Genomic DNA, 27,015 nt, shown 5'->3' with positions numbered 1-27,015 from the left:
ATGTCCATTGCAATAAAGTAGGTAACTAGAGGGGGGTCAGCTTTGTAGTTCATATAGTTACTGTAATTCCATTAAGAGAGCTTTACTAGTATATTTACAATAGCTTAGAAAAGTGTTATAATGTATTATGATGTTTTTAAGCGTCGGGTATGCCTGATAGATACTTGATTAATACAAGTTTACATTTTAAAGTATCTTTTCTCCCTATTGTTTTGCAGTATGAGTTTTCTCCACAGACCTTGTGCTGCTATGGCAAGCAGTTGTGTACTATTCCTCGTGATGCTGCCTACTACAGTTACCAGAATAGGTAAGTCCTTGACTTTTTTTTTCTTCCCTTACTCAGGAAGCAAAATCCTCTGAGTTCTCTACACTTGTGGAGGAGGACTATTAACCTTTTCTTTCCTTCATCTGCTAAGTCAGGAAAAAGTTTCTTGTTTATCCTTGCATGCTGTCCTTTTGCAGGTGACCCTTTAGCTTCCTGTACTGCAGGTTGATACACGCAGCACTTAAGTGCTTGCTATTAGCTAGGCTGCACCACTGAAGTAGAAGTTCTCTGTGTTTTCCATAAAATCAGTAGCAGGCCTTACTGGAGGGAGAAGGACAGAACTGCAAAAAGGCACTGAGAGATGTATGTTGCCTTGTTCTGGGAGAACTATAAAAACATGCAGTTTTATTTCCAAATTACTGACAGAATTTACAAAGCAAACAGTATGGTAATAAATTTTAAGACTCACGTTCTGTCTTCCCAGTTAGTATTTAATTATTTTTAAACTAGCTTTGACTTAGCATTGGAAACTTCACAGATTCCATGAAAAGCTAGGAAAATAATACTCTATATTAGATTTTTATTAATACTAGGATTTGATGTTAGTATTATTATTAAACAACTGTTAGTATTTTAGTATTTTCCATTTAATGCTTAAATCAACAGTTCCATAATGGATAACAAAGCAAGCTTTGTTCTTGGGTTTGGTCTCTTAGGTTTCTTTTTCCCTCCAAAAAAAAATTACAAAACATAAACAGGCTAAGAAACAAACTTCCTTTTCCCTGTTTAAAACAAAGTTATGAATTTCTTTTCAGAGGCCTGACAGTCTATCAGTCTTACAACTTCGAAGTGGCACAGCAGGCTGTTGTCTAACTGAGGTTGTAGAATGAATCTAGGCAGTCAGTGCTTGCATTTAGTATCTCTTAAAATGATCCCTACATCACAAAACACATTGAAAGGTGGTGCGAGATTGTTGTGTACCACATAGCCAAAGCAGTTCGGATATGGGAGATGAAAACATGTTGGGTCAGAGGTGGCTTTTGTGAGGCAGATAGTATTGTTATGGAGGAATGTAAATTCACAGGCTCTCATAAGAGATTTTATACAGCTGCTGTGAACTCTGGAAAAAAGAAAAAAAAAGTCAGCCTGAAGAGAAATAAAGAAATAAAATGCATTTAAATGGATAGTACTTCAGTAGCCACTGTGATCCTTAAATACCAATTCTGTGTGGTAGAATTTCAAATACTTTTTATATTATGCATCCAGATAGTGCTGTATGTGAAAAGAATAGCAACTTCAAAAATAATTGAAGAAGGGGTCGTTTTTCTTTGTTATACCTCTCCTGTTTAAGTTATTAGGAAGTCATTTGGGTTGCTCAGTGAAAGGTTGCTAGCACGAAGTACAGGGTTGGTGGGGCAGTGGGTTCCTCTGGACTTGGTGGCATGCTATTTCAATTTCCTACCTGTAAAGTTCAGTCTAAAAAGGTAGTTACAAAAGGTGGAAAAGAGGCACTGGGAAAGGGAGGTAATCTGCCTCAGTGTCAATAGGCCAGAACTGAAGTAGGCATAGATTTCTGTTCATCCAGGTACATTGAGAAAGGGTTGCGGGCTTTGGGATTATTTTTTTCTGATTTGGTTTTATTTTGCCTTTTTTTTTTTTTTTTGAGGTTTTTATATCAGGCCAATTAAATCAAGACTGATCAATGTTTTTTGTAGTGTGTTTGTTTTAACAAGATATTTCTGAAGATCAGTCATCACATTTTTAAGCGTACATTTAGCTTATCAGATCAGAGACCCCTCATTCAACAGCTGTATTGCTCAAAAAGAGTCAAATTAACTATTTCCTATAACAACAATCTTCAGATCTTAATTTTCTCTTAAAGTATTAAATCAGTGGAAGAAAAAAACTGTGGCTCCAGCTGATCTTTACTTGGTCAAGTATTCTTGGCTGTTCTGTAATTGGGAGATGTCAACATTGGATTTACCTGAAGTCCAATGTATTTCATAAACAAATTACAACTAAGAGTGATTAGGCACCATTGAATAAATTAACTCGGGTACGGCAGTTCTGTGATTAAAAATTAATTATTTGGAATAGAACTATTTGGCTTCCATACATTACAGAGAAGCTTAGGTTAAAATAAGTGTTCAGAAAATATGCTTTTTGTGTCAGTGTCCATTTGAAAAAAAAAAAAAGTGATTGGTGTTCCACATCAGTACTAGCATCCAGTTACTAATTTAGAATTTCCTTCAAGTACATTTCAATTACAGTTGGAAATTCACGAGTTAATGTAGAAACTAAGTCTCTTCTGGACTTTGATATTGAACCATAATTTTACTCTTCTCTGATAAACAGGAATCAGTCACGTGAACAGTCTGCATTTGAAAAGCTTTTCATTTTTCATGTGTTGCAATAAGTACATCCCTCAGATTTTCTGACTGTTACAACTAAAGTATTGTATGTTTCCGAAAGTTTTTGTTGAATATTTGTAGTGGCATGCAAAAATCAATGAATTTCAAGCAGGTCTCCATTTCTGAGGGTGCATGTTCATAATAACTTAGTTATTATTTCACCTTGGTTATTTTATGGACAGATGTTCATGATCTTCAGGTGATTCATTTCCACTGTATTTCAATTTCCATTTCTTCATTTTAATATCATATATGAAGGCTTGACTCTTGCTAGCGTTAGGCTTCGGTTCTGCAGCACGTAAAAATCCCGTGCTCCGCTTCCATCTGCAGATTGCTGGGGAACCGAAGCGCTGGTCTCCTGCGAGATCGAGCTTCCCACAGCTGCAGCGTGAAGCAGGGGCGAGCAGTCGGGACCGGTGGAGCTAGTTAGATTTGTGTGGTGTGTCCTAAATCCAATATTGAAGGCAGCCTCGCTGCTCAGCTTCAGGGGAGCGCTTTGAAAGCCCATAAATGATTCTGAAAATGGATCAGAATGAACTATTTCTGGGATTGCTGAAATGTAACAGTATTTATAGAAGCCTTGATCAGGGATTTTTTTCTTTACTTACACCCCCTTTTGTTTGGGTCCTCATGCGTTTCAGTCCTTCCCAATTTGACTCCTAAAATAAGCAACCTTGTTAATAAGGAAATAATCAGTGGGAATTAGTGTTCGTGGGTTTGTTTCTTGTTTTTAAATTGAAAAAAATTTTAAAGAAGGGGATGATTTAAAAAGAAATGCGGACAATGTGTAAAAAAAGATATAAACTCTCACCCTATTATGGCTCTAAAAAAAAAATACTAGAAGATACTGTATTGTTTCAGAGTATGGGCTGAGGAGCAAGTGAAGTCAGTGTAAATGAGATGTGAAGTGTCACTACACACTCCCAAAAAGCTCTTCTGTAATATTGCTCTGTAATAGTCGTGAAATATTTATCACTCCCAGTGATTACAAAATAATGGAATAAATCTTTTCTCCTGGCCTCATTCTGTTGCATTAGCAGCTCCAAAAGCCTTGGTTTTGCTTGAGAGGATGATGTGTTTAATCCTAGTTGAGCTGACCCAGAGAAGACAAGTCACTTGCAGTTTAACTTGCGGTAGGCTGGCAAGCAGGGAGCAGACATCTTAGCTCACATGGTTGCTATCAAAGTTGCAGCTGCCCTGCTGGTAAGATTATTACACGGATATGTCAGTATGGGCTATATTAAGTAGAATAAAATACACCTTTTTCCTCTTTGTGTCGCTGCACGCCCAATCCCACAGCAGAAGCAGCATTCAGTGTGCTGCTGCATTTAAGTGGTTCTTGGCTAGCGGAGTCGCTCTTGAAGCCTGAGCCAGCTGGCAGAGTTTGCAGAAGTTTTAAGGCTCTCGTAAATTATGCTATGGTAACACAGACCTGGCTCCAGTTTGGGGAAGATGCAGATCACTCATAGGAGCTTCTTTCCTCGATTCTTCGGGCACTGCTGAAGGACCCAGTCCCACTTGCTTGCATTGTGTTTTACAAGCATCTAAAAAATGTCTGGTGGTGACCTCATGGCCAGTGCGTGTCGCAGGAAGAAATCCTGACCCGTAAATTTCAATAGAGGCCTATAAATGGCTTCTGTTGTCTGACGGTCTTGGAGATCTGTCACCTGGCTTCCAGTAGTTTAAGTGTCTGAGTATGTGTTTTAAGGGGCAAGCTGCCATATTAATCTCCATCCCTTAAGTTGTTGGTTCATTGTGACACTGAGTCGTGTTTGATGCCTTTTATACTTACCATTCTTACAGTTCTAGCGTTTGAGTACTAAAACTGCATCTACTGTGCTGCCATTGCTGCTTATACTCTCTCACTCCTGATCCTCCATAAAGCTCCTTTATTTTGATGATCCTTTGTGGCCTTCCTGCATTTTACAGCTGTGGCCTCTCTTTGTTACCTTTGTTCATGTGTGAATTCATATCCTTTCCAAACATTTAGCCTCTTGTTGTTTTTTTTTAATGACCCTGACAACTTTGGTTCCAGTTCATCTGAAATAAAACAAAACAAACAAACAATGCCAAAAAAAAAATCTGTGTAACTTAGATTTTTTTTCAAATGCAGATTGTATTTTTGTAGAGTTTCATTCCAATTTACTCAGCTCTGCTTGTTAAATTGCAATATTGGTTTTGCTGAGTATAACTTGGATTGGCAGTTGGTCTGGGGACCAGAAATTCTGTCTCGTATTCAATTTGTAAAGCTTAATTGCACATCTTTACCGTATTTGATAAATATATTGTATGTATGTACAATATTTAATGTTGTTCACATATATACATATATCGTATTTAAATAGATAAATGGCTGGAAACTCTGACCCATAATTGCATTTCTGTTAAATGTTTGTCTAGAGTATGGATTTGGTTTCATTTATATTAAATAATATAAGCTGAGCAATTGGTCACATTTAATCTTATAGTCAAATAACTTTTGATTTAATATTTTTATAGATTTTTTCAATACCAAGTGTTTCTGCTTTTATAATTTTTACTGACAACCAGTAAATGCTTTCAGCATATTTTCTAATTGCTTAAATCTGTAAAAGTGTGTTCCTAAAGCTCTTTGACAGGCTATTTTTTTTAACCAAAGGAAACTTGATCAGTCTAGAGCCTGGAATCAAAGAGCATTTTTTTCCTAAGTGATGCAAATCAAATCCAAATTCTTAAATTTGAAGTCTGTATCTACGTAGCGCTTGGTAGCTACTTCATTAATCCTCCCCAAATTTTGAATCTGACGCTCGACTATTTGTTAATAATGATGGCCGAAATGTATAAAATGAGACCGAATGCTAATCTGTGCTTTGCCTTGGCTTTCTGCTCTGTGTTGTCTTGGTGTTTGCGTCTTACCTCTTACGTCTGTGCTGTTTGTTCCCTTCCCTGTTCTCTAATCCTGCCCTTCCCTCCCCTCTGTTCCTTCTCATTGTCCACACTGACCCATCAATCAACCAACAACGCCCCCCCTTTCGTCGTGGTGATCTGCCCTGCTCTGGTTGGTGGCTCCGTGCTTGGGTGGCTGTATATTGTGCTGGACCAGTTCACCCAAATATGGCCTTCTTGCTGACAGGTATCACTTCTGTGAGAAGTGTTTCACTGAAATCCAGGGGGAGAATGTCACCCTGGGTGATGACCCTTCCCAGCCTCAAACGTAAGTCGGTTCCTTTCTCTTTCACGTTTCGTTTTTAGAAGGAGGGGGGGCAACGCGTAGTCCTGATACAAATGTGTGGTGTCGATGGGGAAATGCTGGCTTTCTTACTAAAGAGAGATTTTTGCAGTAACAAATAACAGTTGTTACTGCGCGAAGTCTGTGCGGCAGTGTCTGCTCACGCTGCTCAGTGAAATAACGTGGTCGGGAGGGGGGAGAAGGAAGCTGTGTCAATAAATGTCACTAATCCCTTATCTTTTCAAATGAAAGACTTCTGCTAATCCTGATGTCTCGCCTTTTGAAGCACAGCTTTTGTTTATGAAACCAATGGCTTGTCTTTAACCTGGCCAGAGAATAAGATGCCCTAAGATTTATGAGGAACACAAGCTGCTTTGGAAGGTGGCTGCTTTACTGACAATAGCTTCCCTTGTTCTTTGTGATTTAAAATTTATGTATATACTTGGCTATTTATTATTTTGTTTTTAATTTACCACAGAAAATGAAATTGGAAAAATATTTTCTGTAGCTTAAAATAAAACGAACTGAAGTACTTTCTCAGAATAGAAAATACTGATGTGCGTTCTTCAGATTTGGTTTGCTTATTTGCTGCAGTTCAGAATAGCATGATTATGTCTCAGCCTCTGATGTAAAGGTACTACTGAGTTTTCATGTTAACTCTTTGTCTCTAGAACCATCTCTAAAGATCAGTTTGAGAAGAAGAAAAATGACACACTAGATCCTGAGCCGTAAGTAACCATACCATTCTTTTTAAGATTGTCTCATGACTTCCACTTGTTCTTTAGCCAGCACTTCAGAAATTAGCAAATAAAGTCTTCCCATTTCCTTCATTTCTGCCTAAACACAGTAAAATCTTTCTCTAGAGTTCATAGCACAACATGCAAACTTGATGTCCACTATTGATAACCAGGACAAAAACGTGAGCCCCTTTTAATGGCTGTTTCTGTTTCACTGAAATAAAAGCCTAGTTATGTTCTTCCCCTGAATATTTGAGTACCTACGAATACTCAAAGGGAAGGGGAATTAGAAATAAAGAATGTCTAGCTGAAGATTTACTTCTTAAATTTGAACTTCTTTAATGGCTGCTGCTGCTGAAAGGGAGCTCATGTTCAATGCTGTGTGGTTCTGCCCCGCTGCTTTGTACCACTCTGGTTCACTTAGGTGAGCTAATTCCGGCTGTTGGGTGCCTGTCACACAGTGGAAAACTAACCCAGGACCAGGAAAAAAAAAACTGGGTGGGAGAAATTCCATTCCTGCTGGTGTAGTGATCTGAACTGGCTCAGTAAAGGTGCAGAAAGCACCAAAACTGCATCGCTGTGGGTGGGACAGAAGAGCAAAATCTCTTTTGGTGGTGACCTGCTGATTGTAACCCCCTCACGTAACTTGTAGCTCCTATAAGCCAGTTACACGATACGCTGAATGCTGAGGAACAGGATGCAGATAATGCAGGACCTTGCTAAATTAAATACGGGAGACACCTTGAAAAAATTTAAGATTTCTTGCTTAGCACAAAAAAAAAAAAAAAAAAGTTGGCAGGTGTTTTAAGTAATTTTCAAATAAAGCCAAGAGTATAAAAGAATAATTTCTAAGGCGTGTTCAGCAAGGTACTGCACAACCTACTTAAAAATGGCCCTCCATTGTACCAAGCATTTCACACAGTGTTTCAGCCACAAGCACAGTGGGTGTTCACTGGGAATTCAGCATTTTTCTCATCCAATTTAGCTAGACTTCTAAAAACATGTTTTTCTCTTCACCTGCGTGCTCAGCCACTGAAAGACATCCTCCTTTCTTGAGTCTGTTACCTGTGGGAAGTTCAGTGAAAGTCACGTGGGATATTTCTGTAGTAGCATTGTGGTATTCTTCCTGTTGTCCTTAACTAGCGTCTGCAAGACTTGATCTTACTGCTGTTCTGTTCTCTGGCAGTTTGACGTGTAACACATTTTAATCCCTTTTCTCATCTTCGCAGATGCTAGATAGAGCTCCTTTGCCAGCCTTTTAAAGATGGACTGCTGAGCTAGACCATTGCATTTGATTCCATAAACAGAGTTGCAGTCTTAAAAGATAATTTTATTTTTGACATATGTTTAAAAAAAAAAAAAAAAAGTGTTGCAGACCTGTGCAGGCGAAGACAAGTTAATACATGTTTTCTTGGCACAGTAATTCACGAATGACTAGTTTTTACATTTACAGTAAGTTGAGCAACCATTTAGTCAGCTTGTGGTTGTTGCAACAATTGAAAATTAAATCTGTGAAGGTATTGTTAAGCAGAATTCTGTGGAGCTGGGAAAACTCACAACTCTACTTAGAAATGATTCAGGAAGTTTTGCACAAAAATTTCACATTTTTAAGTAATAAATTTAGTACATGTTACAGGTCTTTATGTAAAGATATATAGATAGGTAGATGTATGTCCTATTTGCACATGAGATAATTAGATGTATATCTGAAGCTGTACAATGAGCATTGTTTTTAACAGGTGTATAAATTGGATCTGCCAAAGTTGATTCAGTTCCTAGCAGAGGGTTAGACAATTTTGGAAAATTACCTGACTAATAACAAAACTGATTGGCTGTTATTTTTTTCTTCTCAGGTTTGTTGACTGCAAAGAGTGTGGTCGGAAGATGCACCAGATTTGTGTATTACATTATGATATTATTTGGCCTTCAGGGTAAGATGTTTGTTAGCTTTTTAACCCTTGTGTAATAAGAGAGATTTTGTTCATATAATTAAGATTTTCTGCATTTGCTTTTTAATATGCATTAGAATCTTTTAGTAGTTTAGCACAGATGGACAAAGGCATTTCTAAATATATTTTTTGCATTTATGGTCTCTTTCACTATATTCAGGTGAAAACATGAAACAAACTTGTTCATATACTCAGATTTCTGTGGTTTCTTTCTAAAAATTAAACAATGGAAGCTGATTGGAAGTAGGTATGTGTACTAAAAAACAAATGCAGTTCTATCTGCTTAGCAGAACTCAACCAGACTCAACCAGTTCAGAAGGGCTTTAAGTCCCTCAAAAATGGAAAGATGTAAACTGTTCAAATCCAGAGAAAAATATGTTGTACTTAGTTAATATTATGCGTTCAAACCTTGACCTTAAGGTAGCCAGTATCAAGGCTTTATTTATAAGTTTTTGCTGCTTCTTTTCCTCTGTAGGTTTGTTTGTGACAATTGTCTGAAGAAAACTGGTAGAACACGTAAAGAAAACAAATTCAGTGCTAAAAGTAAGTTTGATGTTTCCATTTGTGTGTTCAATTTTTATTTTCTCCCTCACATCACTGATATCTTCTTCTGCAGTTTTTTTAATGTTAGCTTTTTGACTGAGACTTTCTGTTGTCATGGTAGACAGTATAAGAACAATTGCAAAATGGGGAGTAGTGTCACCCAAGGCTTCAGTAGCTGTTTGTATTTTATAGACCTACTCTTCACAGGTTCAGTCAGCTTTAATGCTGCCTGATGTCTTTAGCATCTATGTACCTATTTTCCCTGAGACTTAAAAAAAAAAAAAAAAAAAAAAAAAAAAAAAGGAAATGAATGGAAAGGAAAAAGGCAATGAAAGGAACAGAAGAAACATAAGACTGCATGTACACGTTTCCATGTGGCGTTGAAACTGAAGTAAATTAGTGTCACATCTAGACCCTTCAAAAACTATGTAGTATAACAAGATGCACTGCATTTCAGGTGTGCTGTGGTGGTGCCAAACACTAATGTCGTTCTAGAGCTTTTCTTGCTTCTAGAGTGGACTACGGTATAAGAACTTTCAGATGGAATAAGTAGGCAATAGCATCCTATGTGTAGGCTTGGAAGTAACTGTTGTTGTAACCTTGTTGAAATGTTCACTGAAGTGTGCCAAAAACTTCTAGGATCAAGTAGTCTCCATCTCCTTAATAATCCCCATACAGGCGTTCTTTGTACACAGCTAACATCAGAGAGAATAATCGGAGAACCTTTATGCACTGCAGAGGACAAAAGCCAGGGGAAAAAAAAAAGCAGAGATGCTATTATGGGAAATGTAGTGTCAACAGCATAGAGTAGAAAAATAGTTTAGAATCAAAGTGATTCAGATGTACTTTGAAGAAATCCAAACAAACTTCAATGGCTAGAACATGCAGGTGTACTTGATTTCTCCCTTGTTCTTCGATCCTTTGAAATTCTGGGCACTACCTTGTCATAGTACGTTTGTAAACCTGAATCTTCCAAATTTTAATAAAGGAGTGGTTTTACATTAAAGATTTTTGTGTGATCATATATAGTTGACTGCATTTCCAGCATAGTAAGAGATTTCAAGTGGGATAACTGGGAGGCATTGGTTTCCCTTTCCTTCTCCTTGCTCATTGCCTATGCTGTTTTCTTTTTCCCATTATGATTTGAGTCCTGAGTCCTACTGCCAGATTTGAGTCCAGAGCCCACTGGTGAGGTCAGCTCTTGAGATCAGACTTGTTTAACAGTGCTGTAATAGAAACACAAGAACTGGGAAGGAAAGCTGCTTCTTGTTGTCAAAACCTTGGTCTTACTATGGACATAAAAACAAATATGAGTGGTGAATGTTTAAGACATTAACATGTTTCCTTTCCCCTCCTCTCACTCCCCATAATAACCCTGAGTTATCATTAGTATTTCTACACTCTCTCAAACATGGCATATGATCAAGAAAGCACATCCCTCAGCTGAAAGCTATTGCTCAGCTGTTCTGGTAACATTCATAATGTATATTAAGTAAACCCAGTTATCTTAGCCACATTGCAAGTAAATTGCATAAAGCTGACTGATAGCAGACTAAATACAACCTGTAAACGAGTGTACAGCTGGGGTATGCTGTGAAATTCCTATCTGTTGAAGAATCTTTCTTACTAAGAAAACATATAAATATTGTTTGACTAGTAGCTAATGCAGAAAATGTTTCAAAGCCTAAAGATATCCTGACAAATAAGTCACCCAAAGAAGCATCCTGACAAAAAATGACAGTAAGCCAGAAGTTTAACTTTATTCCTGTCTGTCCGTTACTCATCCAGTAACCAACATTTGCCATTGCTACTACAACAAAACTTCTGTACTTAGGCTGCCTGAAAACCTTACTATGTTGTTATTGGTTTGGATACCATTCTTCAAATTTGAACTACAGATTTGATAGTCATAGAATCATGGAATGTCCCGAGAAGGGACCCATAAGGATCATCGAGTCCATCCATTCAGTCTGAGTCCTGAGCTTTTATTGGAAGTACATGCATTAGATGTGTCCAAGAAACAAAATACAGTTGCTTTTTAAAAGAATTTGAAAGTTCTAATATATCATAATATGTGGATTTTAGATCCATTCCTTACAGTGCATGTAACCTTAATGCTCCTTTTTTGTCTATCTTATTTGGCCCTTTTTCTTATTTTTTTTTGAGTCATTTTGCACTGCAGCATAAGGAAGAAGCAGATATCCTTTCGTTGCTTAGCATTAGAAAGATGGTAAAATGAAAATACACTAAGACTGTAGATTTAACTAAAAGAGCTTTCTAAAAATGTACCAACTCATTAGCAGAAATTGAGCTGTTTCTATTTTTTCTAGTTTGTCTTAAAAGAAATCAACAAAACTAAATGATTTCTTCAGAAAACATCTGAAAATTCTTTAAAATCAACCACCTTCTGTTATATATGGAAATCCCAATATCTTTAGCTGGTACTGTGTTGGAATATGTAAAGCAAATAAATACCTTTATCCTTTAACCTTCTTTCAAATTATTTTATTGATTGCCATCAGTGTTGTGTTGCTGATGTTATAACCAAAGAATCTCACTGGACCAAGGGGAAAGACTAAAAGATGTAAAATAAGATTGTGTTTGACAATTTGTATAAACTGATCGTAAAATAAGCATTTAAGAATGTAGAAAGTAAGATCTTCCTTTGAGTATATGTGGCTCCATTCCCAGTGTCGGTGCCTAAAATAATTTTTATCAAAGATTTTTTACTGCAGCATTCTATATGCAAGCTCAGTAGTCAGGAAGAACCAACAGCCTTGTGTCTGTAACTAGATAATAACTGAAAAACGAAGCAACAGAGAACTGAAAATTAAATGCATGTTAGTAAAACGAACATCTGTAGATTGAACCATCGTTTTAGCCAAAGGTAGTTGGTGGGCCATAGAAAGTAGAAATATTAGTGGTAAAATAAATACAGTAGGATAAGAAAAGTGGTTATTAATGTTCAAGTCAAAGTGGTGTGCTACTTTTGTTTTCTTAATTTAAATCAATCTTCATCTTAATTTCTGTAATTTGTTGTGGATTTATTTGAAAACTATCACGTTCTGTAATAGTATGAGAGCAGCTATGCTCACAAAAGCTAATTGTAAATGTAAAGACTTAGAGAAGGGATCTGGACAATATGGAGACTTGAACTTTTAAAGACCTCTATCACTGTGCAAGAACTATTTAAGCTTTATGTGCAGATTACTGTAACTGTTCCATCTAAAAGCTCTCCTGAAAAGAAAAGAAAAAGCAATGAAATCTCCATTGAAGTCAAAAGGCTTTTCATTTCTGTTGATTTGCTTTGCTTGAAAAGGTGTGGCATTGAGCCAGATCTATAAAGTGATGTAATCTCTGTCAAACAGCCAAATTGTGTTTTTGTTAGGAGAAAACATTTGCAGTGTTCATAAAATAAGCCTGCAAATTTAAAAATGCTACGTAAAGCCTTCTTTGTTAGTTCACTTACTAAGTAATTTTTCCACTGTAGTGGTTTTAGTTTCCACTTAACGGTATGAATGCTTATGCTCTGGTTAAAAACATGCATTGATTTGCTGTTTTAATTTTGGCTGTAAAAAGAAAAAAAATCTTAATTTTCATGTGAAGGTAAAACAAAGGAAGAAAGCATAGTTATGCGGAGAAGTGAGCTGAGAAACTGTACAAACATAACTGACTCTGAAATGAAGTGGTTTCACCAGTATCAAAAACGTGTGTTCTCATGTTCTCCCCCTTCAATTCCAGGGCTACAGACTACTCGTTTAGGAAATCATTTGGAAGATAGAGTAAACAAGTTTTTGCGACGACAGAATCATCCTGAAGCTGGAGAGGTCTTTGTCCGAGTGGTAGCAAGTTCAGATAAGACAGTAGAGGTTAAACCAGGAATGAAATCCAGGTTAGTAATATTAATCGCAATAAACACAATGTTAATATTTTATTATGATGCCTTCCTGCACACATGCTGCAAAACTATGCCAATTTACACCTGAATCCTGTTGCAGAAATGTGAAACTTAGGCATGAATAAGCAGGTTACGAAAGGTAAGAAAAAGTAGTATGTAGCAAGTGAACTTGGAGGAGGTTGACAGCTTTATTTGGGCTGTTTGGTGGGCATGTGGAGGGACACTCTTTGGTTTTGGTTGTAATACTCTGACTTTTTATTACTAAATCTAGAGGGAGAGTCTGACCATGCTTTGGTTAACATTGAATACGTAGTTTACTCTGGAACATTTGCTGAGATTGTTACTTACTGTTCCGTCAATTTGTTGTGTTTTATAAATACTTTAAATAATAACTTTTGAAAGCTAATCTACTTAATGGTAAATGAAAAACTTTAAATTTTTATCAAGCATTTGGGATTTAATTCATAAAGGTAATGTTGACATCACATCGTCGTAGCGCATCAGGTTTTTTACTCTGCAGTATGTTTAAAGGCTGGTGGTTTCTAAGGATGTTCTCGTATTCAGTACTTGCCTATTCAGTCATATGTTAACTATATGGACACTGTTTTCCCCTGAGTTGTGCAGTGACAGGCTCTGTTTTAATACAGCTGTGATCTGACCCTAGTTTAACTTCTGCATAAGTATTTCTAACAAGTTAAAAGGAAGTTAAAGAGTTTTTTCCTACTGGTTTTGTGACTGTCTTTTTTTCTGTTTCCTTCCTGTCACTCTTTTCTCCAGATTTGTGGATTCTGGTGAGATGTCAGAATCCTTCCCTTACCGTACCAAAGCTCTATTTGCATTTGAGGAGATTGACGGAGTAGATGTATGCTTCTTTGGCATGCATGTACAGGAGTATGGCTCAGATTGTCCCCCTCCAAATACAAGGTAATCTTGCATTTCTATACCAGTGGTTCATGCACAGAGAACATCTTGCTCCATTCACTGGGAGATTACTTTCAACTACAGAAGAGTGGGAGATGTATTTCAATTCTGTGGATAAAATAAGTCCTACAGTGTAACTGCAAATGACTTTGAAAGGGACAACTTAACAAAAATGTTATGATTTTTGTATTTTCTTGCTGTATTAAAATATTCTTGATGTATATTCTTGCTGTATTAAAATGTTACCCATCTTTTCATTCTGAAGGCTGTTTAAACCTTCTTAAGATGCTTAAATATTCATTATAATAATATACAATCATCTTTTTTGTTCAGTATGGCTGTGTATATACCTTCTGTAAAAGTCAGTTCTCGGTAGAAAAAAATGAAGTTCATCTGTACATCATTTTTTTCATTCTTCTCTCATTATTATAGACGTGTGTACATATCGTATCTAGATAGTATTCATTTCTTCCGCCCCCGTTGTCTCCGAACTGCAGTTTATCATGAAATCCTCATTGGATATTTGGAGTACGTGAAGAAACTGGGGTAAGTGAAATCTTTTGTTAAGAAATGTTTTTTTTCTTAGCATTTTGTTTATTCAGGATGCCAAATAGCCTTGCACTTGGGGTAGTCTCTCTTTACTTCTACCCTTTCTGAGGTCTGTGGAACGCGTGCCTTTTCTGCAGCGGGGAGAGTTTGGATTTTGTCAATAAGGTTGTTTTTCTGTCATTAGGATTCTTTCTTTCATTTTGTCTGGCTGAGTTAATTTAAAGATGGTAATCAATATCATTAAGGTTCTTTCTTTATGTGTATGTAAATTGCAGGTATGTGACAGGACACATCTGGGCCTGTCCTCCAAGTGAAGGAGATGACTATATTTTTCATTGCCATCCACCTGATCAGAAAATACCCAAACCCAAACGCTTACAAGAATGGTATAAGAAGATGCTAGACAAGGCATTTGCTGAGAGAATCATTCATGACTACAAGGTTTGCTACTGCTTGTTTGCTGAATTATTTTGATGGGCTTTTTATTTGTATCTTCTTAAAAGCTTTCAAGCAACAGTGTGATCTGGGAAATTGGGGGCAGTGTAGTCCTTTTGCATTTCTTCGTAATGTTTTTTTTTTTGGAAAAAATCATTTGGCGAAGCTGTGCATCACTGAAGGTCATGGGCTGTCTCTATTTGCTTTCTTCAGTGAGTTTGTGAATTGTACAGCTCATGTTCTTCAGTCGACTCTGTAAGAAATACTGCAGGCATTCCTAAAGTGGACCCATGGCATCCCTACTCAGGTGCTTAAGGGAGAGAGGAATGAGCAAAAGCAAGTGGACTTTCCTGTACTGACTGGTTAAAAGGACAGGGTTGTCAGTATTAGCTTGTGCTGAGGGAGGGGAGAAGCTGTTTGTGGTGATTCTGGAGGATCAGGTGGAATATGGGACCTCACTAGTATGAAATAAAAAAAATTAAAAATTAAAAAAAAAAAAAAATTATAAAAATGGCTTTTTCACTTGAAGAAAAAGGATGGTTTTTGTCATCACATGTGTACCCAAAGCAGTAAGTTAAAGAGTGGAAAAGGTAGCATATGCCACTCCCTACACATGCTAAAATTTACATGTATTTCTTAATGGTAGTGACAGTGCATGAAAAATAATTGATGTTTTGATTGTAAATGACAGTTACTAAATGTGTGGAACAGAACAGCATAGATCAAACCTTGTCATCTGATGTGGAGTAGTAAAAGCTAGAACGTCTCTTTCTTTGCCAATAAGCTGGTCTTGATAGGAACCCTGTAGCAGGTTCCCAGATGAAGAGCTCACAGACTTTCAGATTTGTCAGGGAAAGGGTTAGATGAGACACACTTGCTGTTGATTCTGCTCTTGTTCAGAAACAGTGTAGGAAAAGCTCAGTGGTGGGTCTTGATTTTTTTTTAAATTGGTGTACCTAGCAGGGAGGGCTTTGTTACCCTTTCCAGGATTATCCCTGTCTGTACCGTCACGCACCTGTTGCGTGATGGAGGTTCAGGAGAGCCTCAGCAGCTTTCTTTCAAAGCTGAAGCAGGGAGTGAGCTGTTAGCACTACTGTCAGACCAGATCTTTGTGCTGTTCTCAGAAAAGAAGGCCTGCAAGGAGTGGGCCATGGGTCCTGAGCGAAGCACAGCTGCTCAGTGTAGCATGGATTGCCTCTCTGGTTCTCCCATCGCTCTCAGTGGTCTTCATTTATTTGTTCTTGGTATTGTGTCACTTAACAGGACATCTTCAAACAAGCGACTGAGGACAGGCTGACAAGTGCCAAGGAGCTGCCGTACTTTGAAGGTGATTTCTGGCCCAATGTGCTGGAGGAAAGCATTAAAGAGTTGGAGCAGGAGGAGGAGGAAAGGAAGAAGGAAGAAAGCACTGCAGCTAGTGAAACAACAGAGGTGAGTTAACTTTACGTGTTGTATGTGCTTCTGGATCACAAAGCTGACAATTAACACTTCGGTAAATTAGAGTTCACAGTCTAACTAGGAAAAAGGTCATTCACATCAGATTTTAAATCAGGGGTTCCCTTTATCTGCATTTCTGGTTTTCTTCTCAGGTAAGAAATACTCTGTTGGCTTGTTACTTCATTAACAGAATTAGAAGTCAGTTATGTAGTTCAGCATTTCTGTTCTCTGGGAAATGTGTTAAGCTACTTCTGGATTGCATCGTGATTGCTGTGTTGGCTTGCAGTCATTCAGCGGAGCTTCTAGTTCACACCTTTGCAAAGGTGTTTGTGTTTTGAAAGATGCTGTATTTTTCAGAGATGAATTAAATTTTGCCTATATTTAATGAAAGATACTTGAAGTCACTTGCAATTAATGCTTCTGAATTTCAGTTCCCAACTGCTACAAACTTGACACTGGTGTGAAATTTTGATCCTGATGGTGGTGTTCCCTCACCAGCATTCTTTTTGTGTGAATAATTTATTAAAAAAAAAAAAAAAAAAAAAAAAAAACACATCCCAGCCAGAATTTCATTATTTATATTTGTCTGGTTTGTACCTGTAACTAAATGGTTGTAGTGCTTTTATACTGTCCTTTTCCCTTGTGATTTACAGCAAGATATTTTTAAAATAAATATGGTAAGAAAATCTGAAGTCAGGATCAAGGTGGAACCAGAAGCTTTAACTAGGGAGAAACTGCATTCAGCTTAGATGCTGTGGCAATTTGCGTACAGTACATATCACGTGTGATTGATGTGGAGCAATTTCATTTATGTCAGAAAGTTCCATCTATTAAACCTTACCGGCTCCCTCAAAGCTAATATAGTTTGCTGCTATTTTTATGGAACTGTAAAGTTAATGGCTTTCACCTTTTTCATTCTGAATGTAATTTTAAAATTTGAAATATTTCAACAAACATAGCAGCATAAAAGTAACTGTAAGGCAAGGCTTGAAATTTATGTTGCAGTATTCTTTTGTTAACAGTATCACTTTCAATAAATCATAGCCTGCCCTTGTAGCCTGCCATTCTGAAAATGCCAGGGTAAACATGGGCATCCAAGAGGTGGAAAAAAAGGTGCTTTAAAATCCCCAAAACAGCTGTTAAACTCATGAGTTTACTTAAAGCGAGAAGAGACAGCCATGACTGTTAAAATCCGTATATTCCACTCTAATGCCATTGTTGTTGCTTGGAGTGTGGTGGGAACAAAATCTGCATCCACCTTGCTCAAGATGTTAACCAGAATTGCAATAAAAGGGAAGCAGTGTGGTCTTTGCCCCTTGGCTCAGGAAAAGGAGTAAAATGAAAGCGTGAGGACTTGTCCAGTGCAGTCATTTTGTGAACTTGCATCATTTTGTGGAGGAAAGTATGCCCAGGAATGGGGGATCTCCACATGTAGAAACAATTGATGAATCATAGTAGTTTGCCTTGTACTGCAGTTGTATAGAACCTGTTTATGACAAGAACTTCACAAAAACACAAACTTCATGTACGTGGAGAGAAAGTTAAAGTGTAACTGAACAGTAGAGAGTGCCCCAGCTCTGCAGGTGTCCTGAAAACATGGATAAGTCAGCTGTGTTACTGCTGTCCTGTCTGAAGTGATGTTCTGGGGAACAAAATGCAGGATCAGAACAAAATAGGAATAGCAAAAGTAATGTTAGGGGTCAGACATAACGGTACCATCCTGCATTTTCCTACTATTACTACCATAGAACTCGTTTTCTCCTCTTCGTCTACAAACTTCCTAAAGAAGCTGGCTACAGATTAAAGGGATGCAAACATTTCTACTGCAGTCCAGAGATGGTCATGTAGTATGAAATTCAGTCCTTAACAGTACTGGGACAATGAGAAAAGTCCTTGAGGATGTGGTTTACTGATTTTTAGGAGGAATAGGAGAAAGCTTCTAGGGTGTTGAAGCTCACCCTAGGAAGGAGGAGAATTTGTTTGAAAGTGTGCCACATGTATCTGTTATAAGAGATTCTAAAGAGGTGGTAAATATTCAGGAGTTCGTGAAAAAGGTTCTGAAGAGACAAGGTTCAGTGAGTAACCGCGCCATTGGCGTCTCTGGCAAACCTGACAATCTGTTAAATGGTATCAAAATGAAAGAGTACAAAACCAATCTTCTTAAAACGTTTGGAATAGTTTTGTGTGATTGACCATGTATAAATTAAAGATGTAGTAGAAAGGAAACGGAATTACGCTGTCAGCTAGGTTTCAATCTGTTTTTTCCTTTGGTGTTCAAATTTTAAAACCTATGTAGGTCCTCCAGAATGAACAGGCAAAGGGGAAGACGTGCCATAATGCCATCAGGGTGGTAGAAAACTTTGGGAGAGAAAGTCATAGGAACACACTGAATTCAATTCCAAATACCTGCAAATCACTTAGAGCTCAGTCTGGCTTGCCCTTAGCGTAGTTTTAATTTCCAAACAGGTTTGGTCAAAAAGTCAGTAAGATTAGTTACTGAATAAAACAAGGTTCAACAGGGAATTCCCGTCTAAGCCTAATGAACAAAATGAAAGATGGCAATGAGACATACGGTCTACACATAGAACTGCTTCTTCACTTGGAGTATTTTTGTTTTGTTTGAACAAATGTGCTTGCAAATAAAACCTGTTTGCCTGTACATAGTGTTCATGAAAGGAACTTTTGTTGTATGTATATGTATCAGAGGATTTCAGTAGCTTATTTTTGCATTCTGCAGACCAACATTGTAGTAGTCAGGGGAATTTTATTGGGTGGTGTGCTCCCTGTTGGGAGTTTGTGTTTTGGAGATTTTTGTTTTGTTTTGTTTTTTCAGGGACATTAGAAATATAAAACTGTTCCTGTTTTCTCAGGTCATCTAAATAGCATCATTTATTTATTTTTTTTTTTACTCAGCATTCAGAATATGTTCACTGTGGTCTATGTTGTAATCATACACAAATGAAGGCTTTGAAAGCTTGATATTGTTTGGAGTTACAGATGCAGTAGCAAGTCTTCAGGATTGGAAAAAACGTGTTTTGTTAGTTTCAAATCCTATGTGTCTTTATCTATGCATTAGCCTTAGATTTGTTGATTAATTAATTAGAACTTGAGCAAGTGTGTGAAGTCCTAAATGCACAACAAAGCAAAATCTACTCTTGTAGAATTTTTTTAAACTAATAATTCATTTTTAAACTAGTAACTCATTTTATTATCAAATGTCTTCAGGATTTTGAAAAACAAGCAATGAAAGCTGAAGTACAATGTTTGAGAAGGAAAAAAATAAACTGAAAACTGTTTAATGTATATGCATAGTTGAGGAAAAAATGGACTATTTTTAAACAACATTTGAAACTTCTTGCTTGCTGGTTTGACTTTTTATTTTTCCTGGAGGATAAGATATATTTAACACAGCATGCTTGATTTGCAGGCATTGGAACAAAGTTCTATTATTGACAGCAGAAGTGTTTCACTTTCAGCTGCAGTGAATGGGAGAGAGCTCTATAAAGTTTAACACATTTCCTATGCATTTATTGCAGGGAAGCCAAGGTGACAGCAAAAATGCCAAGAAAAAGAACAACAAAAAAACCAACAAGAATAAGAGTAGCATCAGCAGAGCTAACAAGAAGAAACCCAGCATGCCAAATGTGTCCAATGATCTGTCTCAGAAGCTGTATGCCACCATGGAGAAGCATAAAGAGGTACTGTCAAAATGTGCTGTGTAAAGAGATTTTATTCCTGTAAATCAAGGCATGATGATAGAACTGAAAAATCAGGGAGAGTAAAGCTTTTGGTTATGCTGAGTGTTTCAGTTATGTAACAACATATTGAAGAGATTACCATAAACTAAGTCAAATAACGTTTGCAGCGTAACATTATTGCAACAGAATGTGAGCATTTCCTGCAGGATTATCTAACATTGTTGGCTTTTTTTCCTGTGTTTATCTGCAGGTCTTTTTTGTGATTCATTTACATGCTGGGCCTGTAATTAACACTCTGCCTCCCATTGTGGACCCTGATCCATTACTGAGCTGTGATCTGATGGATGGGCGAGATGCCTTCCTCACTTTAGCCAGAGATAAGCACTGGGAGTTCTCCTCACTACGCCGATCCAAGTGGTCCACGCTCTGCATGCTGGTAGAACTACATACTCAAGGGCAGGATCGCTTTGTCTACACGTGCAATGAGTGCAAACATCATGTGGAAACAAGGTGGCATTGCACTGTCTGTGAGGTATGTGTATATCACCTGACACTTCAATCGAGCTCATTTCCTTTTGTTTTGTTTCTGTTTTTAAATATTGCGCAGAGTTCTTCCAAATTAAGCATGATGTGAGGAGTGCTTTGCCTTAAGGGAATTTGACTGCAACAGTGGGGTCTCTCTTCTAGAATAAGTGCCCTTAGTTTCTCTACATGGAAACCTGTGATACTCTGGAATGGCTACAGCTGAGTCTGCTATAGCCGTGTCATCTCCTCTGCATACACAAGCTTTTACTTAACATTAGGGAATTCCAGAATGATGTGGTAGGGTTTGACACTGCCAGAGTAGTAGGCATCCGCGAGACACAAGCTCATCCCCATTAAATGGATGTCCACGAGAGAGGTTAGCTCTGCTTTGTTCGTGGTACTTGGTGTTAGAATGAGTGCAGCCAGGTGCGTGGCCGGGCTGCTGTGAAGCTGGCTGAGAAGGCTAACACGGCTCTTCATCGCTGTCTCTTCTGCCCAGCATTGGAGGTTGCTTGCCCTTCAGATCAGCCCAAATAATTGCTTCCTAACCTGGCTCAATACTTATAATGTCTGGTCCTATTACAGGATAGATTACTTCCACTGAACTATGTTAGAGAGCAATTACACACAGAGTTATACAGATGGGCTTGAGGAGAAGATAGCCTCTAGAGGGCTTGCGATGACCTCTGGCTGTAGCTGAACCAAAAAAAAATTTTTTTGAATAAGTGTAACCTAGTTTTTACACTACAAGTTATTGCCAGGTTTGTGGTGGAAGAATCTTAATTAATCCCTCTGAGGAAAGCATTAAATAGAGCTTCTTGAGGCAAGACCGCAGGAAACGGATCGTATAGACTAGGGGAATTAAGTGGTGGAAGGAATTGTGGCCTTTAAGTTTCTTCTGGGTACTTCCGTGTGAGAGAGTGACCTTTCTCCAGAAAAAAAAAAAAAAAAAAAAAGCACAGGACAGTGAAAATGTGGGTGTTTGAGCAGGTTTTCAGATGTGTCTGTCTTGACATGAAACCTGCACTTAGAGATTAAAAAGTACATTTCAGGTTACAAATTATTTGTCAGTAATCACACGAAGAATAGTAAAATGGAGAGCAAAGCCATGATTTTTAAGCACTTAGGTTTGTTTGAACTGTTCAGAGGTGTCAGATTTCCTTGTGTAGGTAGCCCAGTAGACACTACAGCAAAGTCAAGTCACCATCCTCAAAAGGTAGGGAGGCACACAACTGCTGTATAAGAAAAATCAAGAGACAATTACAGCCCGTTTGCGTTATTACCCACAACAGGCAAGACCTGTGACTGCAGGTTCACTTTGCTAAGGCAGCTGATGGGGCTTCTGCCTTCTGCTGCCCAAAACTCCCAGCCTCAAAGGTCCAATCCCGCTGTCCTGGGGGCTGTGCAGCCGCTTCTCTACCTCAGTATACCAGGAGTGTATTGAAACTGGCAGCTGTTGTCTTGCTATTGTTCGGCTGTGTGTTTGTACCCACTGAAAGCCAAAGTGTGCTTCCACATCAGGATCATGGTGCTCGCCTAGCAGCACTCTTTCCTCTTTTACTGCCTTAGTTAGTGCTTTACAGACAACTGAACCCTGGATTTTCTTTGCTTTCAGGACTACGACCTCTGCATTAACTGCTACAACACTAAGAGCCATGACCACAAGATGGTTAAGTGGGGCCTGGGTCTGGATGATGAGAGCAACAGCCAAGGAGAGCAGCAGTCCAAGAGCCCCCAGGAGTCACGACGACTGAGCATCCAGCGCTGCATTCAGTCCCTTGTCCACGCCTGTCAGTGCCGCAATGCAAACTGCTCATTGCCATCCTGCCAGAAGATGAAACGGGTTGTCCAGCACACCAAGGGTTGCAAGCGCAAGACCAACGGTGGCTGTCCAGTGTGCAAACAGCTCATAGCTCTTTGCTGCTACCATGCCAAACACTGCCAAGAGAACAAATGCCCTGTGCCATTCTGTCTCAATATCAAACACAAGCTTCGACAGCAGCAGATCCAGCATCGCCTGCAGCAGGCTCAGCTCATGCGCAGAAGGATGGCTACCATGAACACCCGAAACGTGCCTCAGCAAAGTTTGCCTTCTCCTACCTCAGCAACGCCTGGTACCCCTACACAGCAGCCAAGTACACCGCAAACACCGCAGCCTCCTCCCCAGCCCCAGCCTTCCCCTGTAAGTATGTCACCGGCTGGCTTCCCCAGCGTGTCGAGAACTCAGCCCCCCACTACTGTTTCAGCAGGAAAACCCACAAACCCGGTTTCCGCACCTCCACCTCCGGCCCAGCCTCCGCCAGCCGCGGTGGAAGCAGCTCGGCAGATCGAGAGAGAAGCTGCCCAGCAGCAGCAGCAGCTCTACAGGGTCAACAACATCAACAATGGTTTGCCTCCTGGTCGCCCAGGGCTAGTAAACCCGACGGTGGGTTCAGTGAACCAGATGCAGCAAGTCAGCATGAATGTACCCCGGCCCAACCCTGTAAGCGGCCCGGTGATGTCCAACATGCAGCCTGGGCAGTGGCAGTCGCCTCCGATGCCGCAGCAGCAACCGATGCAGCCAGGAATGGCGAGACCAGTGATGCCGATGGCAACGCCACAAGCAGTGGCTGGGCCCAGGATGCCAGGCGTGCAACAGCCGCCCCGGAGCATCCCCCCGAACGCACTTCAGGACTTACTGAGGACCTTGAAATCACCGAGTTCACCGCAGCAACAGCAGCAGGTTCTTAATATCCTTAAATCCAACCCTCAGCTTATGGCAGCTTTTATAAAGCAAAGAACAGCCAAATACGTGGCTAACCAGCCCGGGATGCAGCCGCAAGCAGGCATACAGCCCCAGCCTGGGATGCAGCAGCCGCAGACCGGCATGCAACAGCCAGGCATGCACACTCAACCAGGATTGCAGAACATGAACGCGATGCAAGCGGGAGTGCAGAGACCGAGCGTTCCTCCCCAGCAGCAAGGGATTGGAGCTATGAATCCCCAGGGACAAGCGATAAACATTATGAACCCCGGCCACAACCCCAGCATGGCAAACATGAGTCCGCAGTACAGAGAGATACTGAGGAGGCAATTACTGCAGCAGCAGCAGCAGCAACAGCAGCAGCAGCAAGGAGGGGCTGGCATGGCAGGAGGGATGGCAGGACATAGCCAGTTCCAGCAGCCTCAAGGACCGGGAGGTTACCCTCAGGCCATGCAGCAGCAGCGGATGCAGCAGCACATATCCATACAGGGGGGGTCCATGGGACAGATGGCTCAGATGGGACAGCTGAACCAGATGGGCCAGCCCGGCATGGGGGCAGACGGCACTCCCAACATTCAGCAAGCACTGCAGCAGAGGATCCTGCAGCAGCAGCAGATGAAGCAGCAGATAGGGTCCCCGGGCCAGCCCAACCCCATGAGCCCACAGCAGCACATGCTCTCAGGACAACCGCAGGCGTCTCATCTCCCTGGCCAGCAGATCGCCACCTCCCTCAGCAACCAGGTGCGGTCCCCAGCGCCCGTTCAGTCTCCCCGTCCCCAGTCCCAGCCGCCACATTCCAGCCCTTCACCGCGGATACAGCCCCAGCCGTCACCGCACCACGTCTCTCCCCAGACTGGTTCCCCCCACCCAGGACTCGCAGTTACTATGGCTAGCTCCATGGATCAGGGACACTTGGGCAACCCAGAACAGAGTGCAATGCTTCCACAACTAAACACCCCGAACAGGAGTGCGTTGTCTAACGAGTTGTCTCTGGTCGGTGATACCACCGGGGACACGTTAGAAAAATTTGTGGAGGGTTTGTAGCATTATGGGAGCATCACTTTTTTTTTCCTTTCGTGTTCTTGGGACATTTTGTACTGAAAATTCAGGCATCTGGGTTGTTTTGAATCCTAGATGGAACTGCTGCTTCCTACACGTGGAAGAATGAATTGCTGTTTAAAAAAAAAAAAAAAAAAAAAAAACAATACAAAGAATATATTTTTTTGTTAAAGCCAGGCAGTTAAAATATCTGGTCTCTTTTGTGGGTTTTTTTGGTTTTTATTTTTTTGTTGCTGTTGACTCATACCTTTTTTTTAACGGGGAAAACAAGTTCATTATATTCATATTTTTTATTTGTATTTTCAAGACTTTAAACATTTGCGTTTAAAAGAAGAAAAATAATATTCAGAAACTGTTTCCTGAAATAATGCAACATTATAATGTATCCCGGTAACTTTGACACGTTGCGGGAAGATTTTTTTTCTATAGTGAACTCTGCAGGCGTTTGAAGTATTACCCCTGGAAAGATAGGAATTGACTCTTGCACACAAAAACACACATTGGCCAATGCCAAAATCTTTGTCTTGCAGATGTAGAAATTGTTGCTTTGTTTCTCTGATAAAACTGGTTTTAGATGAAAATAGGGATGATCACTCTTAGACCGTGCTGATTTGAATAGAGAAGAAGCATTCTTTTCTTTCTTTCTTCTATGTGAAACTTGAAATGAGGAAAAGCAATTCTAGTGTAAATCATGCAAGCGCTATAATTACTATAAATAAGAAAATCCAAGAAGATTCAATCACTGTATAGAATGGTAAAAAAAAAAAAAACTCATTTCTTACTTATAATATCATATTGTTAAATAAACTGTGTGCAACAGAAAAAAAGGGTGGTCCTTCTTGAATTCATGTACATGGTATTAACACTTAGTGTTTGGGTTTTTTGTTATGAAAATGCTGTTTTCAACATTGTATTTGGACTATGCATGTCTTTTTTCCATTGTATATAAAGTATTGCTTAAAATTGATATAAATTACTGAAGTTTTTAACATGTATTCTGTTCTTTAAAAATCCATGTAAGAATGTTTAAGGTTTTTATTTATTTATATATTTTTTGATCATGTTCTTTGTAAGACATGGCTATGAATATTCACTCATTACACAGAGCAGCCAGAGGCATCGGTAGGAGTGGCACGAAACATGGAGTATTGTAGGTAGCATGTCTGTTTTACAACACCCTTTAGTGATTGTTTCCTTTTCGGGGAGGGAGAGGAGAGGGGAATGGTTCCCATACATTTAATACTTACAGGTGTTCATCCATAAGGGTTAACTGGAATAAATTATTAATAGCCGTTGCTTTTTAAAATCTGCATTAATTTAGAGAAGGATCACCAATGAAAGGAAAATAGAGAGTATTGAGTTAATTCTAGGCTAATTTATTTAGTCTACAGTAAAATATGAACCTATTGACTTTAACACTATTTTTCTGCTGTTAACTCTGAGTCTAGATTTGAGGGTTTTCTGTGGAATAAAAAATAACAAATCATGTACATGTTCCCTTTAATATCCTGTCACCATGCCCTCATCTTCCTGGGATACTTGCCCCTTGTCCTCCCACTGAATTACTTTCTCCAAGTCAAAATCCAGGGAAACTTTCCCAGCGTAGGTGTGAGCTAAAACCACAACTAGCCTAAAATGCCGTCACTCAGACCTGAGGCTTCTCGATTCCATGCAACTCACGAGGGATTTGCAGCAACGCCCGGCAGCCTGTTTGTGCTCTGGGGGGAGCACCTGGCCTGCTCGGCTTCTCACCTTCGGTTAGCTCTCCCTCCAGCCTCGTGTTTTTAGGAGTGGGGCTGGGGGAGGATGGGGTGAGAAGAGCGCATGGTTTCTTGCTTGAAAGGAGAACTTTTTTCCCCGTGCCCTCAAAACAGTATTGCGCTGTGGCGCTACTCCATTCTTCTTAACTACAGAGCCTCTGCTTAAACTTTTCTTGCCAACCTTTAACTATTGTACCTTTTGCACCACCATTGGATTCATCTGCCCATGCAACTGTCTTCAGCAATTCAAGATGTCAAAATTTGGGGGCTGGGGTGAGGTCAGTGAACACTAACCCAAAGCTTGTCCAAAAGAAATTGCTGTAAAAAAAAAAAAAAAAAAAAAGATGGAAAGCCCTGATGCTGTGTCTCATGCTGTGTACTTAAAAAGAGGAAAAATACTATATTTGTGATCAAAAAGAGGAAACTTGAAATGTGCTGGTGTTTCTAATAAAAGCTGGTAAAACTGCTTGGATTGAAGGATGCTTCCAGTTGGCTGGTGCCCGCTAGGATCGGCAGAGCCTGATGCCTAAGGTTAAGATAACTGCACCCGATCTCGTTAATACCTTTAAGTAGCATCCATTTTAAAGAAGTGTTGGCACGGCTTCCCCATTTGAATAAGCTGGGTCTTGTACGGAGCAGAGAGCTGCCGGGCTGCCAGGCTGCAGCTCACCTGGGTTCTGCTTCCTGGGGAAGAGTGAAAAGAGACCTGGTGGGAAGCGAATACTGGAGTGTTTTTAACTGCAACCCGATGTATGCTGCAGGCACCTAGCAAGGGATAGGTTTAGACTGGATAATCCCAGCTCGCTGGAGCAACTGTTTCAGATAGGAGCGGGTATTTTAGGGAGAGGAGTGAAGCAAAGCTGAAGAGAAATGCGAG

General features: G+C 39.6%; 1 protein-coding gene across 9 annotated transcripts in view; it reads left to right on the top strand.

The window, feature by feature from the left end:
* CREBBP (CREB binding lysine acetyltransferase) overlaps nt 1-26,525 on the top strand; it is a 94,643-nt gene extending 68,118 nt beyond the window's left edge. For 5 of the 9 annotated variants that reach the window (XM_084537154.1, XM_084537152.1, XM_084537157.1 and 2 more), the window contains 13 exons: nt 219-307; nt 5,759-5,869; nt 6,556-6,612; nt 8,475-8,552; nt 9,046-9,113; nt 12,855-13,005; nt 13,789-13,935; nt 14,365-14,478; nt 14,757-14,922; nt 16,180-16,347; nt 19,890-20,051; nt 20,302-20,583; nt 22,192-26,525. In XM_084537154.1, the coding sequence (XP_084393280.1) occupies nt 219-307; nt 5,759-5,869; nt 6,556-6,612; nt 8,475-8,552; nt 9,046-9,113; nt 12,855-13,005; nt 13,789-13,935; nt 14,365-14,478; nt 14,757-14,922; nt 16,180-16,347; nt 19,890-20,051; nt 20,302-20,583; nt 22,192-24,363 (3,765 nt within the window). In that variant the 3' untranslated portion in view covers nt 24,364-26,525. The remainder of the gene's footprint in view (nt 1-218; nt 308-5,758; nt 5,870-6,555; nt 6,613-8,474; nt 8,553-9,045; nt 9,114-12,854; nt 13,006-13,788; nt 13,936-14,364; nt 14,479-14,756; nt 14,923-16,179; nt 16,348-19,889; nt 20,052-20,301; nt 20,584-22,191) is intronic. The other 4 variants (XM_084537156.1, XM_084537155.1, XM_084537159.1 and 1 more) reach the window with 1 other exon arrangement.
* Nucleotides 26,526-27,015: the final 490 nt, after the last annotated feature.

The sequence above is a fragment of the Aythya ferina genome (assembly GCF_964211825.1).
Source record: "Aythya ferina genome assembly, chromosome: 15".
Lineage (NCBI taxonomy): Eukaryota > Metazoa > Chordata > Aves > Anseriformes > Anatidae > Aythya > Aythya ferina.
This window is presented reverse-complemented; position numbering and strand designations above follow the sequence as displayed.